Raw genomic sequence first — 19,204 nt, 5'->3', positions numbered from 1 at the left:
CACACACACACACACACACACACACACACACACACACACACACACACACACGTTTATTAACTTGAGATCAACAGTCTTTATTGTAGAAAACAAACAAAAAATTCAGACTTTCAAAAAAATAACACAAAACTGGCTTGGGACATATAAATAAAATGTTTCTTCCTTGGAAAACGCATATATTCTCACACTGAAAAGCACTGGACACCATTTAAAAAAACCTACCAGAATCATTCACTCTGTAAAATAACTGCCATGGCACAATGTGGTGTGTCCAGCCCGCTCTTCTTCTTCCAAATGTTCATTACTATTGTTCCTTTGGTGCTCTTAATATTTCAACGACAGCTGGTGGTCGTTTGGGTCCTCACACAACACCGGTACAATGGGGATGAACAAATACTAAATTGGACGCAGCATCGGGGTGTTCGTAACTGTGTCTGTGTCCAGGTGTTCAGTGTCCATGCACTTGTAATCACCCTATGTTCAAGTACATCAAATCTAAATATCTCACAGTGTGACCATTCAATTGACTTCACAAAAAAAACTAAAGAACACTGGTCTTTGAGGCAGGCAAACACATTATGTGATATGTGAAAAATGTACTGTATAGATGTAGCCATGCAACTTAGACCAGTTCTGAGTAGTTACACAACTGAAAGTGTTTCTTTCAACCAAAACACCACACTGAATTGTCAGATTTTTGGAGTCTGAGCATTTTCTGATGTACCGAGTCTATTCCTTCCACAAAGCACTTACTTTGGTTTTTAAAAATGTAATCAAAGTTATTGGAGGCAGACTTTGCTACCACATGTAAATAAAGAAAGAAATGTAGTGAACCTACTGTACCCTAATTCAATCCCTCTAAAGAATAAGCCAGTTTCAGAAACATACCAAACTGTTTTAAAAATCATTTTACAAAGAGATAGTGTGCAACCCCAATGCATTCCCATTGTTTAAAATGTTTAAAAACACAACAACACAGGCCCAGTGCTCTGCTAATGAAATGAAAGGAATGCAACGAATCAGATAGGCCTCTTAAAAACGTGAGCTGTTCCTTTAAGGTTCAAACTTAGGGACCAGCAGTCACTGGTGAAGGAGAACCTCGCCTCAGAGACAGAGTTCATACAGAGTGCAAAGACGGACACAGTGGAGTGAAAAAGGGTGTTTCTCCAAAACCAGCCAACAATCTTAAGGACATACGTCATAGTGATGCTAAAACTGTCCAGGGGCTCGACATTAACCCAAACAATCTGTGGGCTCAGAGCGTAACAGCTGGGGAGGAAAGGGGAGTGTTTGTAGAGGGGGGGGGGGAGCCGTTTGGACCCCATGTGTGTCTGCTGTCTGCTGCAGTGTTCTGTGGTCCGGGGAGGTTCACAAGGAAGGAGGGAGTGAGAGGGCCGAGGAGGTGAAGAGGAAGCTTTTATGTTTGCCATCATTCCGTTTCATTTAGGGCACAAGGCCTCCGCCACTCCTGGCCTCGTTCATGGATCCATTTGTTTGATACTAAAGACAGAAACAAAAAAAAGATAAACTTATAGCCCTTTGATTCCTTTAGAAACGGTACAAATGTTTACTCTTAAGAGCTATTTACTCGGGCAAGACAAAGACAAAGAGGAGCTCACCCCACTTGTTGCCGACCAACACTGGACAAGCTGCATGGCGGGTGCGGTAGTCTCCCTCCCCGCTGGGAAATAGATTGTACCAGAACACTGCAGAGCCCTGGAATCAAACAAACAACAGGCAACGGAGGTTAGCGGTGCTGCAAAATCTCCAGCAATAGCCCGGATGCCAGCCTCAGTCTCCTGAATACAGTCAATAAATACACGTTTTGTGATGGTTAAACGTGGGATGTGGACTCGGGAAAAAACCTTCTTTCGATGGCAGGAATGAACAAATAGACATTTTCTTAGAGTGCATGATCTTGTTTTGCATTAAATGGTTGCCCTGTGAGAGGATTGTGGTCTGTGGGAGAGCGAGAGAGAGAGATAGCATATGAATGTGTTGAATAATTAGTACCGTTTCTCTCTATGTGGCAAAAACAACATTTTGCACAATTGAATTGTGTTAATTCATATTCATAGTGTGTACTATACTTCAAAACAAACAAACCTGGGAATTTGTTGGTGATATAATGTGACCAACTCAGTCATAATGCACTCGATGTAATCAGTGCTGGAACATAAGCGCTTACCTTTTGGGGATAAACTGCTGCGCCAACATCTGGAAATACTGTGGCTCCACCTGCTGCCACATCACTCATCTACAACACAGACAAGAAGAGTTTTTCTGTCACAGCAAATACTTCTGCAGTACTACGACTGTTAAGTGCATTGTTTTCAGGTAACATTCATTGCTTTCTGCGTGGTTACAATCCATTTAAGTGTCATTTCACATGAATATTGAAACTAGATATATTGGCACAGTTTATATTAGGGGTGGGAATCGCCAGAGATCTTGCGATACGATATTATCGCGATACTTCGATATTGTCGCGATGCTGCGATATTCTGAGTGTTGTGATAACATATATTGCGATTTATTATTTTTTTCAACTTCAAATTATGTCCCCAAAGGAAAACTGTGTCAACAACATGTTTTATCTGAGTTCTTTCTCTGATGTCTCCATCTTTGTTTCGACCAACTTCCTACCAATCACGCAGGCAGACCCGGCACCTCTGCTGACCTCACCAGAAAACAACTCAGCACCATCTAGTGGACTGAAAAAGTCCACTTTTAATAGTTTATAAAATAAAATATCGATATTTGGCGTCCGTGTATCGATATAATATCGCCACGCAAAATATCGCGATACTATGCTGCATCGATTTTTCCCCCCACCCCTAGTTTATATACGCAGCTTTTATAACAGTGACTACATTTTACTCCAAGCCTCATTTCTCATAAATCTCCCCTCAACCTTTTAAAAGTTAAAACATGATGACATTCCTTCAGTCACTTTAAATAACGATCTGCTTTTTTACCCGTAATGTTGGCCTTCAGAATAACAACGGCTGTTCTTTTCTTGTCCATGTTGTACACGTCATCAAAAGGTATGTAAATAATGAGTGTGTGATCGACTGTTAACTGAGACAGGCATTTGAAGTAGTGTAATAAACGTCCCAGATACCTGCGCCATTACTTCATGATGTCATTTACTTCACATAGTTCATCAGTTGCGATTTAGTGTCTTGACATTAGAGTTTAAAATAACGCTCTGCATGTGTGAAGAAGGACCGACACACCTGTGTGACACGAGTTAAGAAGGCTTGGCCAGAGTGTAAGTTCAATCTAAAGTTAACACCACAGGTGTTGTTTAGGTGTCTCCAGGGAGAGTTCACTCACATAGAAGAGCCATGTTGCGATGCGGTTGCCGGTGCCCAGCTCTTTAAAGGCATCTGGCTCATCGTGCTGTGGGGGGGGGGGGAGAGAGAGAGAGAGAGAGAGAGAGAGAGAATCAGGTGTAATTGCCCCGACGTATTAACATACTGTACATGCAGATAAATGAACTTGTGTCTTACCCTTCCAAAGTCAAAGTGAGGCTCGTATTGACCTCCAATGCCATAATTTGCAACCTACAGAGATCAATAAAATATGATTTAAGTCTCACAACTCTACCAATCAGGTTTCCAATCGACAAATACACAAACAGATGGGCGGGGGTTTGTTATTCAGTAAAGAAAAAAAGATCTAAACCAAAGAGAAAAGCCTGTTTTGAAGCCGACTCTTTACCTGCAGCTCCTCTGCAGTGTCCATCTCCAGCCCTGTGAGATCCTCAATTCTCTGGTTGATCGTGTCAATCATTGGATCTTCATAGCCAGTGAGCCAAGCGCTGGAATACAGGAGGGAAAGCAGAGCAACTGAGAAAGAAGACGGGCAGTTCTACACAGCACGTCAGTGAGTCACGTGTTTGTCCACCAGATGGTAGTAAAGACTCTGGTCGACCTGAGATAGGCGACAGAGAGGCATGCCACATGCTGCCACGAAAAGCTAAAAAAAGAAAGTGAAGTTGGACATTTCAAATCAGATGATAGAAGAGGGAGCGGCGGTATGGAGGAAATGAAAAATAGGAAAACCGGCCCGAGGTTGAGAACCTCCAATCAGCTCTGGGTACAGGGTTGTTCTGACTTCAAACTGCGTGCTTTCACACAAGAGTCTGGTTGAGAACTGCGACAAAAATGCTTTCATGGCTTAAACTTCCCCGACACTACCTGCCTTTCATACTCCGTCCCAGAGAAGGCCCACTGAGCATGACAATGAACTCTTTCTTGTGAAATATTAAAACATGACACGACTGCAGTTCTGCAGGCCGACATGATTCAATTCAAACTGCTATTTCTTTCTGACTAAAGCAGTAAAAAAAAGCAGCCACAGTATCCACATAAAACACTGCAAAACCACAACTAAAAAGAGAGAATTGAAGATTTATGTGACGTTATTAACACATGTGTGACGTGACGGACAAAGACAGAATCAATTCAAACAATAAACTACTTTAAGGCGTGCATGTGTGTATGAGAGAGTCAGCTTTTTTTTAAATCAGTGTTTTTTGTTGACAATATAATATGTGATCTTTTTAAAAGGAATGCCGGACCAAATGTGTTCCGATGTGTCTCGTAGTCAGCTCAGTGAGCCGTCAAACTCTTCCATTCTGCTCCCTCTGTCACTCCATGTTCACTGAATATGGAAATACATGCTGGCTAACACGTACGCCTACGAAACACATCAAAGGAACACCACACCCGTCCACCGTAAGCACACACACCCAAACATTTATTCCCAAGAACTGCAAAACCAATAGAAACGTGGGTTCTTTTGGTAAATTGCTAAGCCTGCTAAATTGTGGGTGTAAAGTTTAACTTACAACAGAGAACGTATCTATTGAGGTGGAACACTGCCTCTAACTACAGGATAATACTGTCTTAACATCTACAACAATGAGAAGAACACTCTCTCCTTCCACACGTTCACAGCATATCTCTATCTGTGTTTCTAAGAATGTGCATCCAGACTCAGGAAGTGTATTCATCTCTCTTGCTGGTTCATTCGTTTGAAGAGGCATAGAAGAGTCGCAGCAGCTGTCGAGAGTTCAGACGAGAGAATTTGTGACGGATTCATTCCTGGAAAGTGCAGTGGGGAACAGAGGTCCAGTGCTCAGGATCTCAAATAACCTGGGAAGGATGGCCGGGGGGGGGGGGGGGAAGAAAACAATCTGCCACAGTCGTGCCGTTCCATTACAAATGTAAACTCACTGGGGAAATTGAAGGAATACAGAATATTTCAGCTACACCAAAAAAACACAACAACAATAAAGGATTGTTTATCTTGATTTGAACTATGTTTAAGCTCAATTTGGTGTCGAAGTTTTCACTTTAAAATTAAAAACCTCTTCTAGTGTTAGTTTTCCAAGTGTAGCTAAACATTTTCCTTTTTTCCATAATGTTAACTGGGTGCAGGGCTCAACAGGTGTGTCAGCCAGGGCACAGAGACACAGATAAAGAGAAGGATGTAGGAGGCCTTGTGGTCCTCCTGTGACCTGGGACCCCTTACCTCTTGGAGACTGTGCTGGGTCGTGGTAAGTTTCCCGGTTAGGGGGTCATGCACCGTGGCTCGCCTTAGCTACAGTAGTTCCCGCAGCACAAGGAAGTCGAGGACAAACAAGAGAAATAAAAGAAAGGGGAGAAAAAAAAGACGACAGAGTGTGATACGCACAAGAGCACGAGTGGAAAGTTAGAGGACAGAGGGAGAGGAAAGAAAGGCAGATCCGGTCACTAGTTGTCAATGTTATTCTTTAGCAGAGCCAAGAGAGTGCTCTGTGAGGCAAAGCGAAAAAAAAACAAGATGTCCATTTCAAAATAAGAAGATATACCAGCAGAGAATCAATGAGTGCCTCTGATACACCTCCTGGCTCACAAAAGCAACTATGTTCATATCAACTAGCTCTATAAGGCATTCTTTTCCTTTCACCTGTGTCACATATTGCAAAGGAATTATGGACCAATAATAGTGTTACAAATGTGTCTAGCTGGATCTTGCGCCTCAGCTCAAGAGCCTTTAAGCTTTGGAAAGGCGGAGAAATGGAGTGATGTGCACGGACGGGAGAGCAGAGGATAAAGGGGATGAGTTACTGAGGGGGAAAAAGGAGGAAAACCATCTCACTTTCTCCTCCTCAGCTCTCTCTCCTATATCCTCTGCTCTTGGCGGCTCCTGGGCAGGCCTTACCTTTTGCTGATCCGGTACGGCGCTGTCTCCAGCACTCCTGTGATGGGGTTTGAGATGGTGGCCCTGCGTAGCTGTGAAGCCAGGGACACGATTTACCCACACAAATCATGTCAAACTAACAGAATCACATCAACCAGCCTCACAGCTTTGACCTCCCACACCCCTCAACACATTAAAACCACATAACAGAAACCGCATGTCCCTACTAAGACCATTACACATAAACATCCCAAATGTGCCTCAGTTTATTTCCTGTTGCAGTGTATGCTAATGACAGACGCTGACAGGAAGTAAACATGGACCCAAGCTCTGAAACGTCCTACGCAATCATCAAATGGCACCGTAGCAAAACCATGGAGAATCACTTACTCGGGGCTTTGCCAGTTGCTTGACCCTCTCCATTTCTTGGTCGGAGATGATGTCGATGAAGCGGACGATGTAGGGCCGGTCCCACTCATCTTGCTGTTTGACGGGCGCCAGCACATACATGGGGTTGTGATTGTTGTCATAATAACGACAGAACAGCCGGCTCTGCCTGCGGGGGGTCTGGTTGAGAGAAAAGGAAAGCAAGGAGCAAAAGGAGTTGAGACCGATACGTCTTTGTTAAGTTAGAAATTGTGTTTTGTGTGCGTATCTTTCTGTCCTCCTCACCATTCTAATGCCCTCTCCACGACAAAGCATTTCATACTTCTTCCTCTCTGGGACCTGTGGAGTTAAGAACTTCTTTTTGGGCTTCTCCTTCTCCTTCTTCTCAGTCGTTTCTCTTTTCCCTCGCTCCTTCTCCTTTTGAGTTGGGTCCTCCTCAGCCTTTTTCAGCTTCTCCAACTGGAACTCAAAGTACTTCAGGTTGCCCTTGGCACGCTGATGCTCTGGGTCTAAAATGAGACGCCAACAGAATTAATAGAGGTGATTACAAATAGTGACGACTGCAGCAATGTCACACCCGCTGTAATCACAATAACTGAGCTTCCAACATGACATAATTACTGTTACATGCTATTTATTCAGTCTAAACAAAAAGCATCAATTCCTAATCTGTCTGATGTTTATGTGACATGATTTACCTTGAACAGAAATGTTAGAATCCAAACTTGCACTGTCACTTCACATTGCAAAAGATGCCCCCTGGTGCACTTGATAGTGTGGAGGGACTCACCCAGTGCAAGCAGCTGCTTGGTGTAGTCCAGGGCTCGCTCTATCTCCCCCTGCTGGTAGATGGAGTAGCTGAGGTAGTCGAGCAGCGTCACCTTGTCTATCGTGGACTCCTCTCCCCGGTCGAGCTGTTTCAGGGCCTGGGCCATCCACAGCTCTGTGTGGTAGTAATCGACATCAGAGTAGGCGATTTTCCCCAGCTCATAGCAGTCCTCCACTGTCATCTGGATCTTGTGTTTCGCTCCTGGTATGCAGAGGAACATTGACATAGAAGAAAACTGAACCATCCTCTTTATAATGTAAACAACATAGAAACCAAGAGAAACCCTCTCTTCCCTTATGGCCCGCTGTTTACTGTGACTATCGGTGGTAGTGGTAGACATCCGGGTAGATGTGGTGTGCACAGATAGAAGGTGCTTACCGGGTAGGTCTCCTGTGGAGATCGTGTTGGCGTCCAGTCTGTAAGTGTCTTGCAACCGGAGGAGAGCTTTAGCCGCCCCGGTCTGGTCCTCATCTGTGGGGAAGTGCTGTCTCTGGATCGTCAGGTTGGAAATGAATCCTGAGAGAGGCGGACAGGAGAGCACAGAGAAGGATATTGTAGGATGATTATGTACGGGATACAGACAAGTGAAGACAATAAATAAACGGCCAGTGGGACTGCATGGAGTGACTCTGATCATACTTTATTAAGGCAGACATGTGGCAAGGATTAACGAGTAATGTTCTCTTCCATCTCAATAACTCATATGTACCTTCAGTGGTGTCACTGAGCACGAGGCTCTCCAGCTCGCCCCACTCCGTGTTCAGCCTCTTCATCAGTTTGAAGGCATTGACGGGGTGCCCCAAATAGCCCTCGGGGTCCTGTATGGCTGCGGCCGACAACAAATCCAACTTATCAGCCCACCTATCGCAAGGATGACAATATACAACTAAGATAGATTGCAGGCACTTCAATCCACGAGCAATCACACGTTATTAATCATAAATATCTGTTTTTGAGTGCATTCGTGTGTTTGATACTGTATGCTCGTGTACATGGATGCATATCTGTGTGTGTAGCTTCGTGTCCACAAACTCACCGTTTGACCCGCTCGAGCTTGTTCTCCTCCATTCTGATGTAGTCCTTCAGCGAGGTGACGAGGTCTTTTTCTGTGTATAACAGATCCGTCATCTGGCCTGAGGGACACAAATCAGAGACACTTCAACGTCAACACTGCAACGATGACCGACAACGGGCATCACATCGTTACAGGTGTGTGTTTGCGCGACGTTGTTTTTACCGATGGAGGTGTAGAACTCGTGGTTGGCCGAGAGCGACTGCAGACAGCTCAGCAGCAGTAAACATAAACATGGCAGCTCCATCCTGAAGAAGGAGGGAGAGAGTTGGATTCGTTAACCATGACTTAATTGCAGGCTGTTACACTGACTAGCATACCCAACATCTCTAAATTCAGACAGATGTTTCAAGTTGGAGTCATTTAACGTCTGGCTTTCATTTCTAGTGAGCCGCATCACACATCAGTGACCTTACATCTCGTCTAGAATGCTTCTTCCTCTGTTGTTGCTTAACCTCCCTGAGTTATGATTTTGTTGTCCCTTTACTCCCTACGGTGCTGCTCCTATTGAACTCAAAACATGGTTGTGAGCCCCGTTTATGAGCAGATAATCCAGAGACCTACACTGGGCAGTTTATCTTTTTTATTCTCTTCAATAGCAGAAATATCAGCAGCAGTTATGTCAAGACCTGGGAAACAAATCGATATTTAGGTGCATCAAAAGGTAAAACAGATGGAGTCATCAAAGCCTTGAAAAGTTGGGAGCATCTCCTTCATCTTTTTACAAGTGCAGCCTCCCGACTACCACACAAAGCCAAATATAAGTCTGCGGTTGCTTATACTGTGTCTGGTTTGGTTTTGCAGTTGGCATAGTCATATAACTACTAAAGGGCTACTGGCCTGTGAGGCGTGGCACCGCCGATGGGTTCTGACGTTGACTTGTGAAACTCTGGGGGAACAGATTCTTTTTGCACTCGCAATACGCCACACATTGGTGATACTTCTGCGTGAACATTTTCTGTTTGTTTCGGTTTTCCACCTCTGTTGAAGAGCAGAGTACAGCCGCTTCCCTTTCATTTTTCTCATCCCGAGAGTCTCAAACGGGTTCTGCGTCTGTCAGACGGTCCGAAGGGAATACTACCATAGCAGCAGAGTGCAGAGCAATAACTTCATGTAGGCTACAGCAAACTGTAGGGCAGGCAGATTTAGTCTTGATATATTAGGACTTTATTCCTGTAATATTAGGACTTTATTCTTCTAATATTAGGACTTTATTCTTCTAATATTAGGACTTTTTTGAAATACAAACGCAAGAGTTGTCAGGTACAATAATAAGAATACTACTGGAAATATCCACAACAAACACACTTGCACGCACAAGAAAAACCCTTCCAAACCAACACACACACCTTCGGGCTTGCTATGCACACACACACATACCTAGTGGCAAAGTAAAGGTCATGCATGAAACGCGCATCGATGCAGATTTCTAAAGCGTGCCTTCACTGGAAGCAGACAACAGGCTCAGACAGGTTCCATCGTTGCCACAAGGACAAGCCTTCAGAGAAAATAAAAGAATGACTCCACGTGACATTTCAATTCAGGTCAGCAGCACGCAGCCGAGAGGAAGGAAAATAAATGTGTCAGAGCTCGATGTATTTGATTAAAGCATCATTTAATTACATTAAAGTCAAGCAGACACTCCATGGCAAGACACAAATTACCATTATCCCCTGACTGCTACCACTGTGGTGCCACTCAGTCCACAATACCATAAATATGCCTCTGCCACTTAGATTTTCAGGATAAAAACTCAATAGAATATAATTATTATAATGACAGGGTGTCAGCAACGGTGTTGCTCTTGTAATAACATTGTTTAAGTGTAATGTCAAGATTAAAGCTGTAAGTATACCACTTATATTTAAGATCTGTGTGTCATGTCACACATGGCAGTGAGTGGTAGTGAGAGTGTTTGTATGTGTACATGCTTGTACGCGTCATGTGAAGACTCCAAAACATTCCTGAAGGAAATTCAACATTTAAACTATCAGACACTTGAGGGGTTGTTTGTTTGAACTGGTTATAGAAAACTATTTTGCATTAAACTTGCCGGTACGTTTTTATTTCCTGACCTTTACAACTATGTGTGAATTGGTTTTGTTCAGACATGTTTGATGAGCAGGATTGTTTCCCCCCCCCCCCCCCCCCACAATCAGCTTCATGTAGATTGTGGGTAAAGAGGATTTATCACATTTGGATGAAGGATACACCCTAAAAAAAACAACTGATAAATAATGCTCTTTGATGTTGAAGAAATTACACAAAAACAAAGAAGCTATGAAAAATAACCCAACTGTTGTCACGGCATTGACACAACATTCATCCACAATATACGCAGGGAACAGATCAGTAATAATACAAAAAGTAATATTCATTAACAGAATATTTGACAGTGAGATATGATAAAATGGTCCCAATCCCACAAACTGAGGAGCATTCACACATGTGAGCCCTTTTGAACGACACATGGTCATTAGGTGACATTGTGTCAGCCTCACTACAGTTTTCAGTAAACGTAAGACTCCTCCACTCAGTCTAACGCTGTGTTTTAGCACATTCCTCGCAGAGAAATGGCCTTCACCTCTTCACTACCTCTACGGCAGGGGTGTCAAACTCATTTCCACTCCGGGCCACATCAGCATCACGGTCGCCCTCAAAGGGCCGGTTGTAACTGTAAGACTGTGTAACTAACTTCTCCGAACATATTGTTAAATAACTCTCTCTGTGTTTGATTATTGTTTATTCAAGTGTAAAAATGTTGTACATGCAGTTATATCAATGAAAAATGATATTTAAACACATTTCTGTTATTATAACATAAATCATTTTAATTGAGGGTTAAGAAACCCACATGACTCTATCAAAGATCAAACTACTAAAGAAAATAACAAAGACAAATATCAAACACAAGTTATTACATTAACTTTGTTCAAAGCTGTTTGTGTCACCTCTCTGCATCACTACTGTTCCTCCCTGTCGTCGTCCTGTGCATGGCAGCTACATCCAAGAGCTCCTCACTGAGAGTCAGGTCTGATGAACATGGATAGATGCTCTGTATCCGTGTTGTCTGTGCTTCATCAACAGCTAATGAAGAAGACGAGTACCTGCTCGTCTCTTAGCTGTGTTGTTAGATTGCTGCTTGTTCATGAACTCGGTCTGCGATGGTGTTTCTTCACAAACTGACATTTGTAAAAGTCTGTATCTGGGCGGAGCTCTGCTCACATACCTTTAGCCTGCACTGGGCTGTAGCTGTGTAAATATATTCTGCTGTGATTGCAGTCTGCCTTTTGATTCTTGGACAATTTGATGTTTTTCTTGGAGGCCAAATGCCCGCTTTTCGGGCTGTTGCCTCTCCTGTCCACCTGTTGTGATAGTTTTAATGTCGGTACACAGACAACATGCTGTCTCATAATTTCAACTTTCTATCTCACAATTTCAACTCTCTATCTCATAATGTCGACCATGGGGATACTTTTATTTTCAAGTCTAACTTTTAATTATTTTTCCAAAAAAAAAAAAAAAAAGTATTTTTTTAATTGAAATTGTTTTTTTGTTGGCGGATTCGCGGGCCACATAAAATGACGTGGCGGGCCTTGAGTTTGACACATGTGCTCTACGGAGCTTCGCTGGGAGTGAAGCAGTGGAGTCAGATAACACAGGATGCGGATGGAGAAGAGGACTGACTGCCACGTCTTCGCCCCTCCCCGCCGGGGAAACTGATGAGGGAACACAGCCCAATGGAGTCGGACTGACTTCCCCAGGAATAACCCCTCAATAACCCCAGAACAACTCACTGACAGCGGGAGAGGAGAGGGGGCTGTTCATTTGTGGAAGACAGCTTGTGCTGCTCGTTAACTCACAAACCAAATGAGCTAAAACCAACAAGAATGCAACTTAAAATACCTAATACCGCGAGCTCACTGACGTGTGTGACTGTTACCGTGCAGAACGTATCAACAAATACAATCCGTGCATATTACGCTGTTAATGTATGCGTGTGTGCGCGCGTGTGTAAGATAAAGCTGCAGCAGCATCCCACGCTGCATTGCACAGGAATGCCACAACACAGACGCAAGTTTTATGAACCAGGGGGGAAATTCCGGATCGCTTTTCTTTTCTCGCCATTTACGGCTTTTGCTTACTGAATTGAGCTAATATTACTCCGTGATAATCAGTGCAGTCTTATCGTGTTATTCGCTGCTGCCGCGAGCTGTCGTGCTATATCAAAGTTTCATCCAGTTTAGCTAGTTTTCAGCTAACCTAGCAAGCTAAAAACAGCAAAACAGCACTCCACCGGGAGTCAATATTTACCTAAACGAGAGCATCCTGCAGCAGAAGTGTGTCCCCTTGTCGTCTGGTCCTCCGATGTCTCGTTAGCGGTGAGCAGATGCACGCGCACAGAGAGGTCTGGTACTTCTTCCGCCTATCTGGGATGTCTCTGCGCACTGTTGGCCATCTGGTGGTAAAGGGCTGGATTCCTAAAAAAAAAAAAAGTCTGAACGCTACGTGCAGAACCTCACATGCATAAAGTCCCCCCGCTACGAGAGACTTTGGGGGCTGGCGTTGGATTGCGAGGGGAGGTGTCTTGTTGTCTGTAGACTGCCATGGATGAGTAGGCTATTTGTGGTCTTAATGGTAAAAAGCTAACGTCACCTTTCTGTCACGTGTTGAAACTGCGCTGCAAATGTGCCTTCTTTTTTAAAACTTTTTGCCATGTCCATCAATAAAAAAATCCCTTCCTTTAAAAACCATATTTCATTTGACAAAACGCTTTGACGAGGAATGTGTTGTGTGCCCATAGATTCAATAGCCCCATTCAAACTCATGTTCTTTTGTAGTTTTAAACAGTTTAATTTGGCCAAACTAACTTATTTTTCACCGTTTTCACCTGCCTTTCCTCTTCCTCCCACATTCCAGAAAATTCCTTCCTCCCATCCGAAAAAAAGTGTGACTGGAGGGAGGGAATTCCTGCTGCATGCTACTGAGTTCAACAGGGTGGAGCTAATTGTGTGCGCGTGTGTGCGTGTGTGTGTGTGAGAGAGAGACTGAAACAGAGAGGCTGACTGTTATGTTGACTGCATATACAGGCTGCATATACAACAAATCTCAATGGCATGCCCTGTGTAAACACTACAGTGTGTATGTCTGTGATAAACAAAGACCTTTGCAAGCCTCCATTCTGTTTTTAAATACTTTTCCGCATGAATAATGCCGCAGAATATCGTCACATTATGTAGGAGAATTGAATAAAAAAACGTTCTAATGTAAAACACTATGGATACACTTTATTCATGTATACATTCTATCAACTATCATCAAGCAAAATGGCATAGAAGGGATTATATTATACTCTGTTTTACATTTAACATCAGTATGAATATTACTGTGTTTATTTTCTGTTTCATGTTCAGATGAGATAGCCATTCATCTGACTGGTTCATTGATTCAAGATAAGAGAACTTTATTAATCTCCAAAGAAATTCTTGTGCCAGAGATTGCTGAAAAATCCCAATAATATAATAAAAAACAACACAACACAACAGATCAACTAGAAAATGCATTTCCTGCTGAAAATGCGTTGGAATGCTGAAAGCTGAAATGAATCTCAAAAACATTGCTGAAAATAGATATCCAATTTTAAAAAAATTCCAAAAAGCTGAATAATTCAAAAAGTTGAAAGATTACAAATATGAAGGTATATCACCCCTCTCCTGAAAGAGCTGAACATTTTGATATTCGAACGGTTTCTGTAGCTTAAAAGAATTCCAGCAGTAGTGATATTTGTTGTAGTAGTAGTAGAAGTATTATTTGCAGTATAAGTATGAGTAGCATTTGAATAAGTACTAGTTGTAGCAGTAGTGATATTTGTAGTAGCAGTAGAAGTTGTTGTCGAAGTATTTGTAATTAGAAGAAGTAGTAGTAGTATCAGCAGTCGTACTAATAGCTGTAGTAGTATTAGTACTGGTTATTAGTAGTTGTGGTATCAGTAATAATAGTAGTGGTAGTGGTAGTAATAACAGTAGTGGTAGTAATAATATTTATGGTAGCAGCAGTAGCAGTAGTAGTAATAGTAGCAACAGCAAAAGTTGTAGTAGTAGTGGTAATACTAGAAATATTAGCAGTATTAGTAAGAGCATTCATTATTTCAACAAAAAAGCACCCGTGTGCCTGAAGCCATTTCATGGAGATAAAACAGGGAAACACCTCTCAAACAAATCCTCAAAACTCCCATAACCGTAGCTCCTATTGCTCCGATATTAATAAGTGCGAGGAAGGATGAGTTGAAGAACAGATCCTGTAAAAATTGTGTCTGTCGTGTAAAAAATGTGGCTTAATTGGCGATCTAGAAATGGGGTACCGTGTTCTGTGGAAGATGTTTTTGAAGCAAAATTTAACATTGGTCTCTATGGAGCAGAAAATTGGTTTTCCTCTCAATTAACAGCTTCAGCGTCAAATGTGGAAATCTGTGGGATTCCACACTAATTTTTCTATGCTTAACAGCATTCCAACAATAAAGAAACATGATAACAATAGTTGATATGCTTAACAGCATTCCAACAATAAAGATTCGAAGAACAATAGTTGAAATGCTTAACAGCTTTCCAACAATGAACGTGAACTTGTTGTGTGTGTGTGTGTGTGTGTATATATATATATATATATATATATATATATATATATATATATATATTACAAATAAGGTGTGTTATGATGAGTATTTATTTTAAAAATAAAAGCTGAATGAATGTCTTATCCTACAGAGAAATATACTTTGGAAGTTTGTAACATAGTTTTAAATATATATATATACAGCCCACATATGATTGATATATCAAAAATCTTATTTTAATGACAATTGTTATTCCCAAAAACTTGCTTCCAAAGCTTTGTGAGAGAAGGCTGTATGTGTCTCCACACCAACATCAAAACAGAGTATGCAGCATGACTGCCCCCTGCTGTGCTCCTGAGTGCACTTACTGCTAAAAACCTGCCCTACACTTTGTGAATGCTCCGGGAAGAATATACACAACATTCAAATACAAGTATGTATGTCCACATATCAGTGTGCACATGTCATACTTATTGTAGTGACCGTTGCTTCCCAATAAAAAAGTCACTATGGTTGCTGTAATGCTTGTTCTGACGCCTGCCATAAATAACATAGTCCAGTTTCGAATATTGGTGTTTTATTCCTCACATAATCAGAGTTCACCACTTTCTCTCCCAGTTATGCATTTCTCCATTATACCGATAAATCATAACACTTGCCTTTGTTACGTCTGCACGGTCAAAAACGGTTTGCTTCTACCTATGAGCAACACCTGTGCCCAATGACCCCACTGATTATATTACCTGTGGCCTGACTCACAGCGCCACTACCGCCCCATGTGGTGGGAGGTTGTACATACACAAAAACAACTAAATGGCTCTTACACATATTCATGTGCTTGCATGTGATATATCACAGACCCCCCTCTCAGCCTCGAGTGTTTTTTTCACTCATGGTCTCCATGATGTCAGGGATCCTGACAGAGGCTGAGTCAACAACATCAAGCTGAAGGAGGGGAAAGAATGTCACAAACAGGTGTCAAAGTGTTCTTAAACTTAAACATCTGTTATTGATGCGGGATGACATGTGACATTCCTCTCACGAGGCTGTTGTCTGTCACTATCATCTTATGTAATGAAATGCGTCATTAAACAATGATCCCGATGGACTCCACACAGATACTGTATGATGTGTGTCTTGGTGTGAGGCCGACTTTTAAGAACTGTCCACCGAGGTGTCGTCTTTAACAATGAGACAAGACAAACAGACCAGCAGGACCAAAGTCCGTCTGGACAACAAGCGAGGTGAACGTCCACTTCAGCTTCCGCTCAGCGTCCGCTTCAGCGAGCAGATGGGCTCATTCAGCACAATGGTGGGAGAGACGCGTTAAGACCAAGGTGGATTTATATAGCTGTTGTTATAACAGTCTTATTATTTGCAGAAGTAGTCCCTCGGAGGGAATGGTTGGAGTTTGAAGATGAAGTACGACTTCATGACGAACTTCAAATGGTGAGTAGAGTTTATGTTACTCTCGCGCTTTTTCCAGCTTGAATGCGTAAACAACTATATAAAACTTGTGTTTTCTGTAAATACCTGTTTCTTTTTTACAGCAGCGGCTTTGTGTTATGTGACTTTTCCGATGTTATTATTACCAGAATTTAATTCTTCAACTTGATTTTTTATTTAAAAAAATAAGCTATTATTTACTGTATATAGACCATATTATAAACATTAAAACGAGTACACATTTCGATGAAGAGCTCGAATATTCTGTTCTTTATGCATGGGAAATTGAGCTTCATCTTGGCAAAAAACAGAGACATCCATCAATAAAACGGAATTTAAAAAAAGACATTTAATAGAACACGTTATGAATGAGCAGCATTGAGAGAAACCTAATGAAAACAAGTAGCCAAATAAGAGCAGGACAACAAAAGGTCAGGAGCTGTTTTTGCTGTTAATGGTGCAGATTTAGTCCTGCATATAAAACACATGAATGTTGAAATAGCTTTCGAGTTAACCTTTAATTAGTTTACTGCACAGCTGCAGTGAGAAATATATGACATAATGGCTAATCCAGGTATTTATTTCTGTTCTTTGGACGTCTATAAAATTCTCTTTTCCCCACACAGCAGCATCTGCACAGAATGACAGCATGTCTACAGGTAAAAGGTAATCCAACTGGCTTTTATTCATACATATTTGATTGTTTCTGGTATTCTGGGAACCACGCATGCAAATCATATAAAGCCAACTGTATTTTCATAGGCAAACTTGATTTGCATACTTATAGCATGCAGTTTACTGGTGTTCCATTTCTTACAGCCAATATGTAAACCTGTCATTCCACCTGTCATTCAAACAAAGCAACCTTCTCCGGCTGTTGGCCATTAACGCATGAGTTTTTGTTTTAATTTATTGTTGTTCTTAGCTCAGTAAAATTGGCTTTAAAAAAAACCTTAACTAAAAACGCAATTCTCACCAAACTACATTGACAGGTGTGTCATTGTTATTATGTGATCCGTGCAATAAGTCCCCATGTGTGCAGTTCAGGGAGCTGGAGGAGGGGATGGTGTGCCTCAGCGTCGAAGAGTCTTTCCTCTAATCATGCACTGAAGCCCCTGGTTCCCATCCTGTTCCTGGCAGTGGTGGTGATATACGGCCTGGCCAACAAACTCAGAAACTTTGTGGCCGCCGTCTTCATCCCACAGTACCACTTCCCATACGCAGTGGCTCTCTGCTTTGCCCAGGTTGGTGCACGCTGCCTGGCTTGTTTCGAAGGATGATTCACACTTTATTCTGAATGAAGCAATCCAATATGGAGGCACTCTTTGTCTAACCTCCTGTGTCTGTGTATTTTACTAATTATTAAAAAGACAACACCACACACTATAGCTCACCTGCTGTTAAGTATACACAGAGTATTGTGTGTCATGACACCAGGGTATTGAGTATACTGCGATTACATGTACCTTCATAGCATTTCTGTCAAACAACAACTAGTATGTTGATACTGAAGTACCATAAGAAACCTGACACATACTGCATGTACATGTATGTAAAAACAAATGCTGAAATAAAAAAGTATACTACTACTAATATTGACAATAATGTGTTATTCATCAAAAAATCACAAGTCTTTTATTGGATTATTGTTAATCACTGGAGCAGTTAACTTCACCTGTGCAATAAAGTGTCAGCTGCTGGCTATTGTAAATCTGTCAGTATTTGCTGTGTGTGTGTGTGTGCTGGTTTGAAGGGCATGTCATGTGGTAGTGTTCGTGGTGGGGAGTGACAGAAGAAGAATTTAGAGTTATAGAAACTGGGCCTGCAAATGTTTGGCGTAATTCTCTTGATAAAAACTTAAATTAGGTATCTAATTAGCAGCCTTATATCAGTATTGAGATACTTCTGCCTTCTATTTGAGTCTTTAATGTGTTGCGGGTTTTTATAGATGCTATAACTCTTTACATATACGTGATCTCTTCCAGGTTCTGGTCTCTCTCTTAGTCTTAAATCTCCTCCATGTCCTGGATCTGGTGCCTCTGAAGCATTACTCCAGGTCCCTGGGTGAGAAGGTGCTGGTGCCTTCCATCTGTAACAGCATCCATGCTGTACTGGCCATGTGGGCCAAGGCCAACAGCTCCAATGCCGGCCTCTTCCCGCTCATCCTGCCTCTGCTGCCCATGCTAACTGTGGGTTTCAGTTTCTCTCAGAAGCTGGCATCCACTCCATCCCTCCACATCTCTGTTCTGATTTCCATCCTAGGCGGAACATGTTTTGTCTTCACAGGTAAAAAAAAAAAAAAGGTTTGGATGTTATTTAGAGGTGAAACTGATGGTTCTTCGCCTCTCTTTACCTTCCTGCCTGTCTCTCTCTTTCTCTCTGCAGCCTCCCGAGGTCTGTCAGGCGTTGGGCCTCTGGAGTACATGTATGCACCTCTGGCTTTAATCCTCCACAGTCTGTCTCTGACTTGGCTGGCTAAAGTGTCTGAGGCCGAGCGCCGCCACCACCCCGACGCCCAAGCCTCCGTTTTTGACATCTACTACACCCAGCTGGTCAACCAGAGCTGCGTGCTGGGCCTCCTGTGGCTGCTGCACCCGGACAGTCCCTGGCAGGTGTTGAGTCACAGCAGCTGGCAAAGCCTGCTCTTCCACGGATACCTGTT

The 19,204-nt window shown here is 42.4% G+C and overlaps 1 protein-coding gene across 1 annotated transcript; it reads right to left on the bottom strand.

Annotated features, from left to right (window-relative positions):
* Positions 1-61: 61 nt before the first annotated feature.
* Positions 62-11,568, bottom strand: p4ha1b (prolyl 4-hydroxylase, alpha polypeptide I b). Its single transcript, XM_079279801.1, has 15 exons — positions 11,435-11,568; positions 8,649-8,731; positions 8,448-8,544; positions 8,121-8,272; positions 7,790-7,927; positions 7,373-7,612; positions 6,868-7,091; positions 6,586-6,762; positions 6,217-6,287; positions 3,727-3,826; positions 3,516-3,569; positions 3,340-3,405; positions 2,189-2,257; positions 1,620-1,716; positions 62-1,500 (listed from the first exon to the last, which is right to left on the bottom strand). The coding sequence occupies exons 1-15, from the start codon at positions 11,476-11,478 to the stop codon at positions 1,430-1,432; spliced, it is 1,683 nt and encodes a 560-aa protein (XP_079135927.1). The 5' UTR covers positions 11,479-11,568; the 3' UTR covers positions 62-1,429.
* Positions 11,569-19,204: the final 7,636 nt, after the last annotated feature.

The sequence above is a fragment of the Melanostigma gelatinosum genome (genome assembly GCF_949748355.1).
Source record: "Melanostigma gelatinosum genome assembly, chromosome: 12".
Classification (NCBI taxonomy): Eukaryota; Metazoa; Chordata; class Actinopteri; order Perciformes; family Zoarcidae; genus Melanostigma; species Melanostigma gelatinosum.
This window is presented reverse-complemented; position numbering and strand designations above follow the sequence as displayed.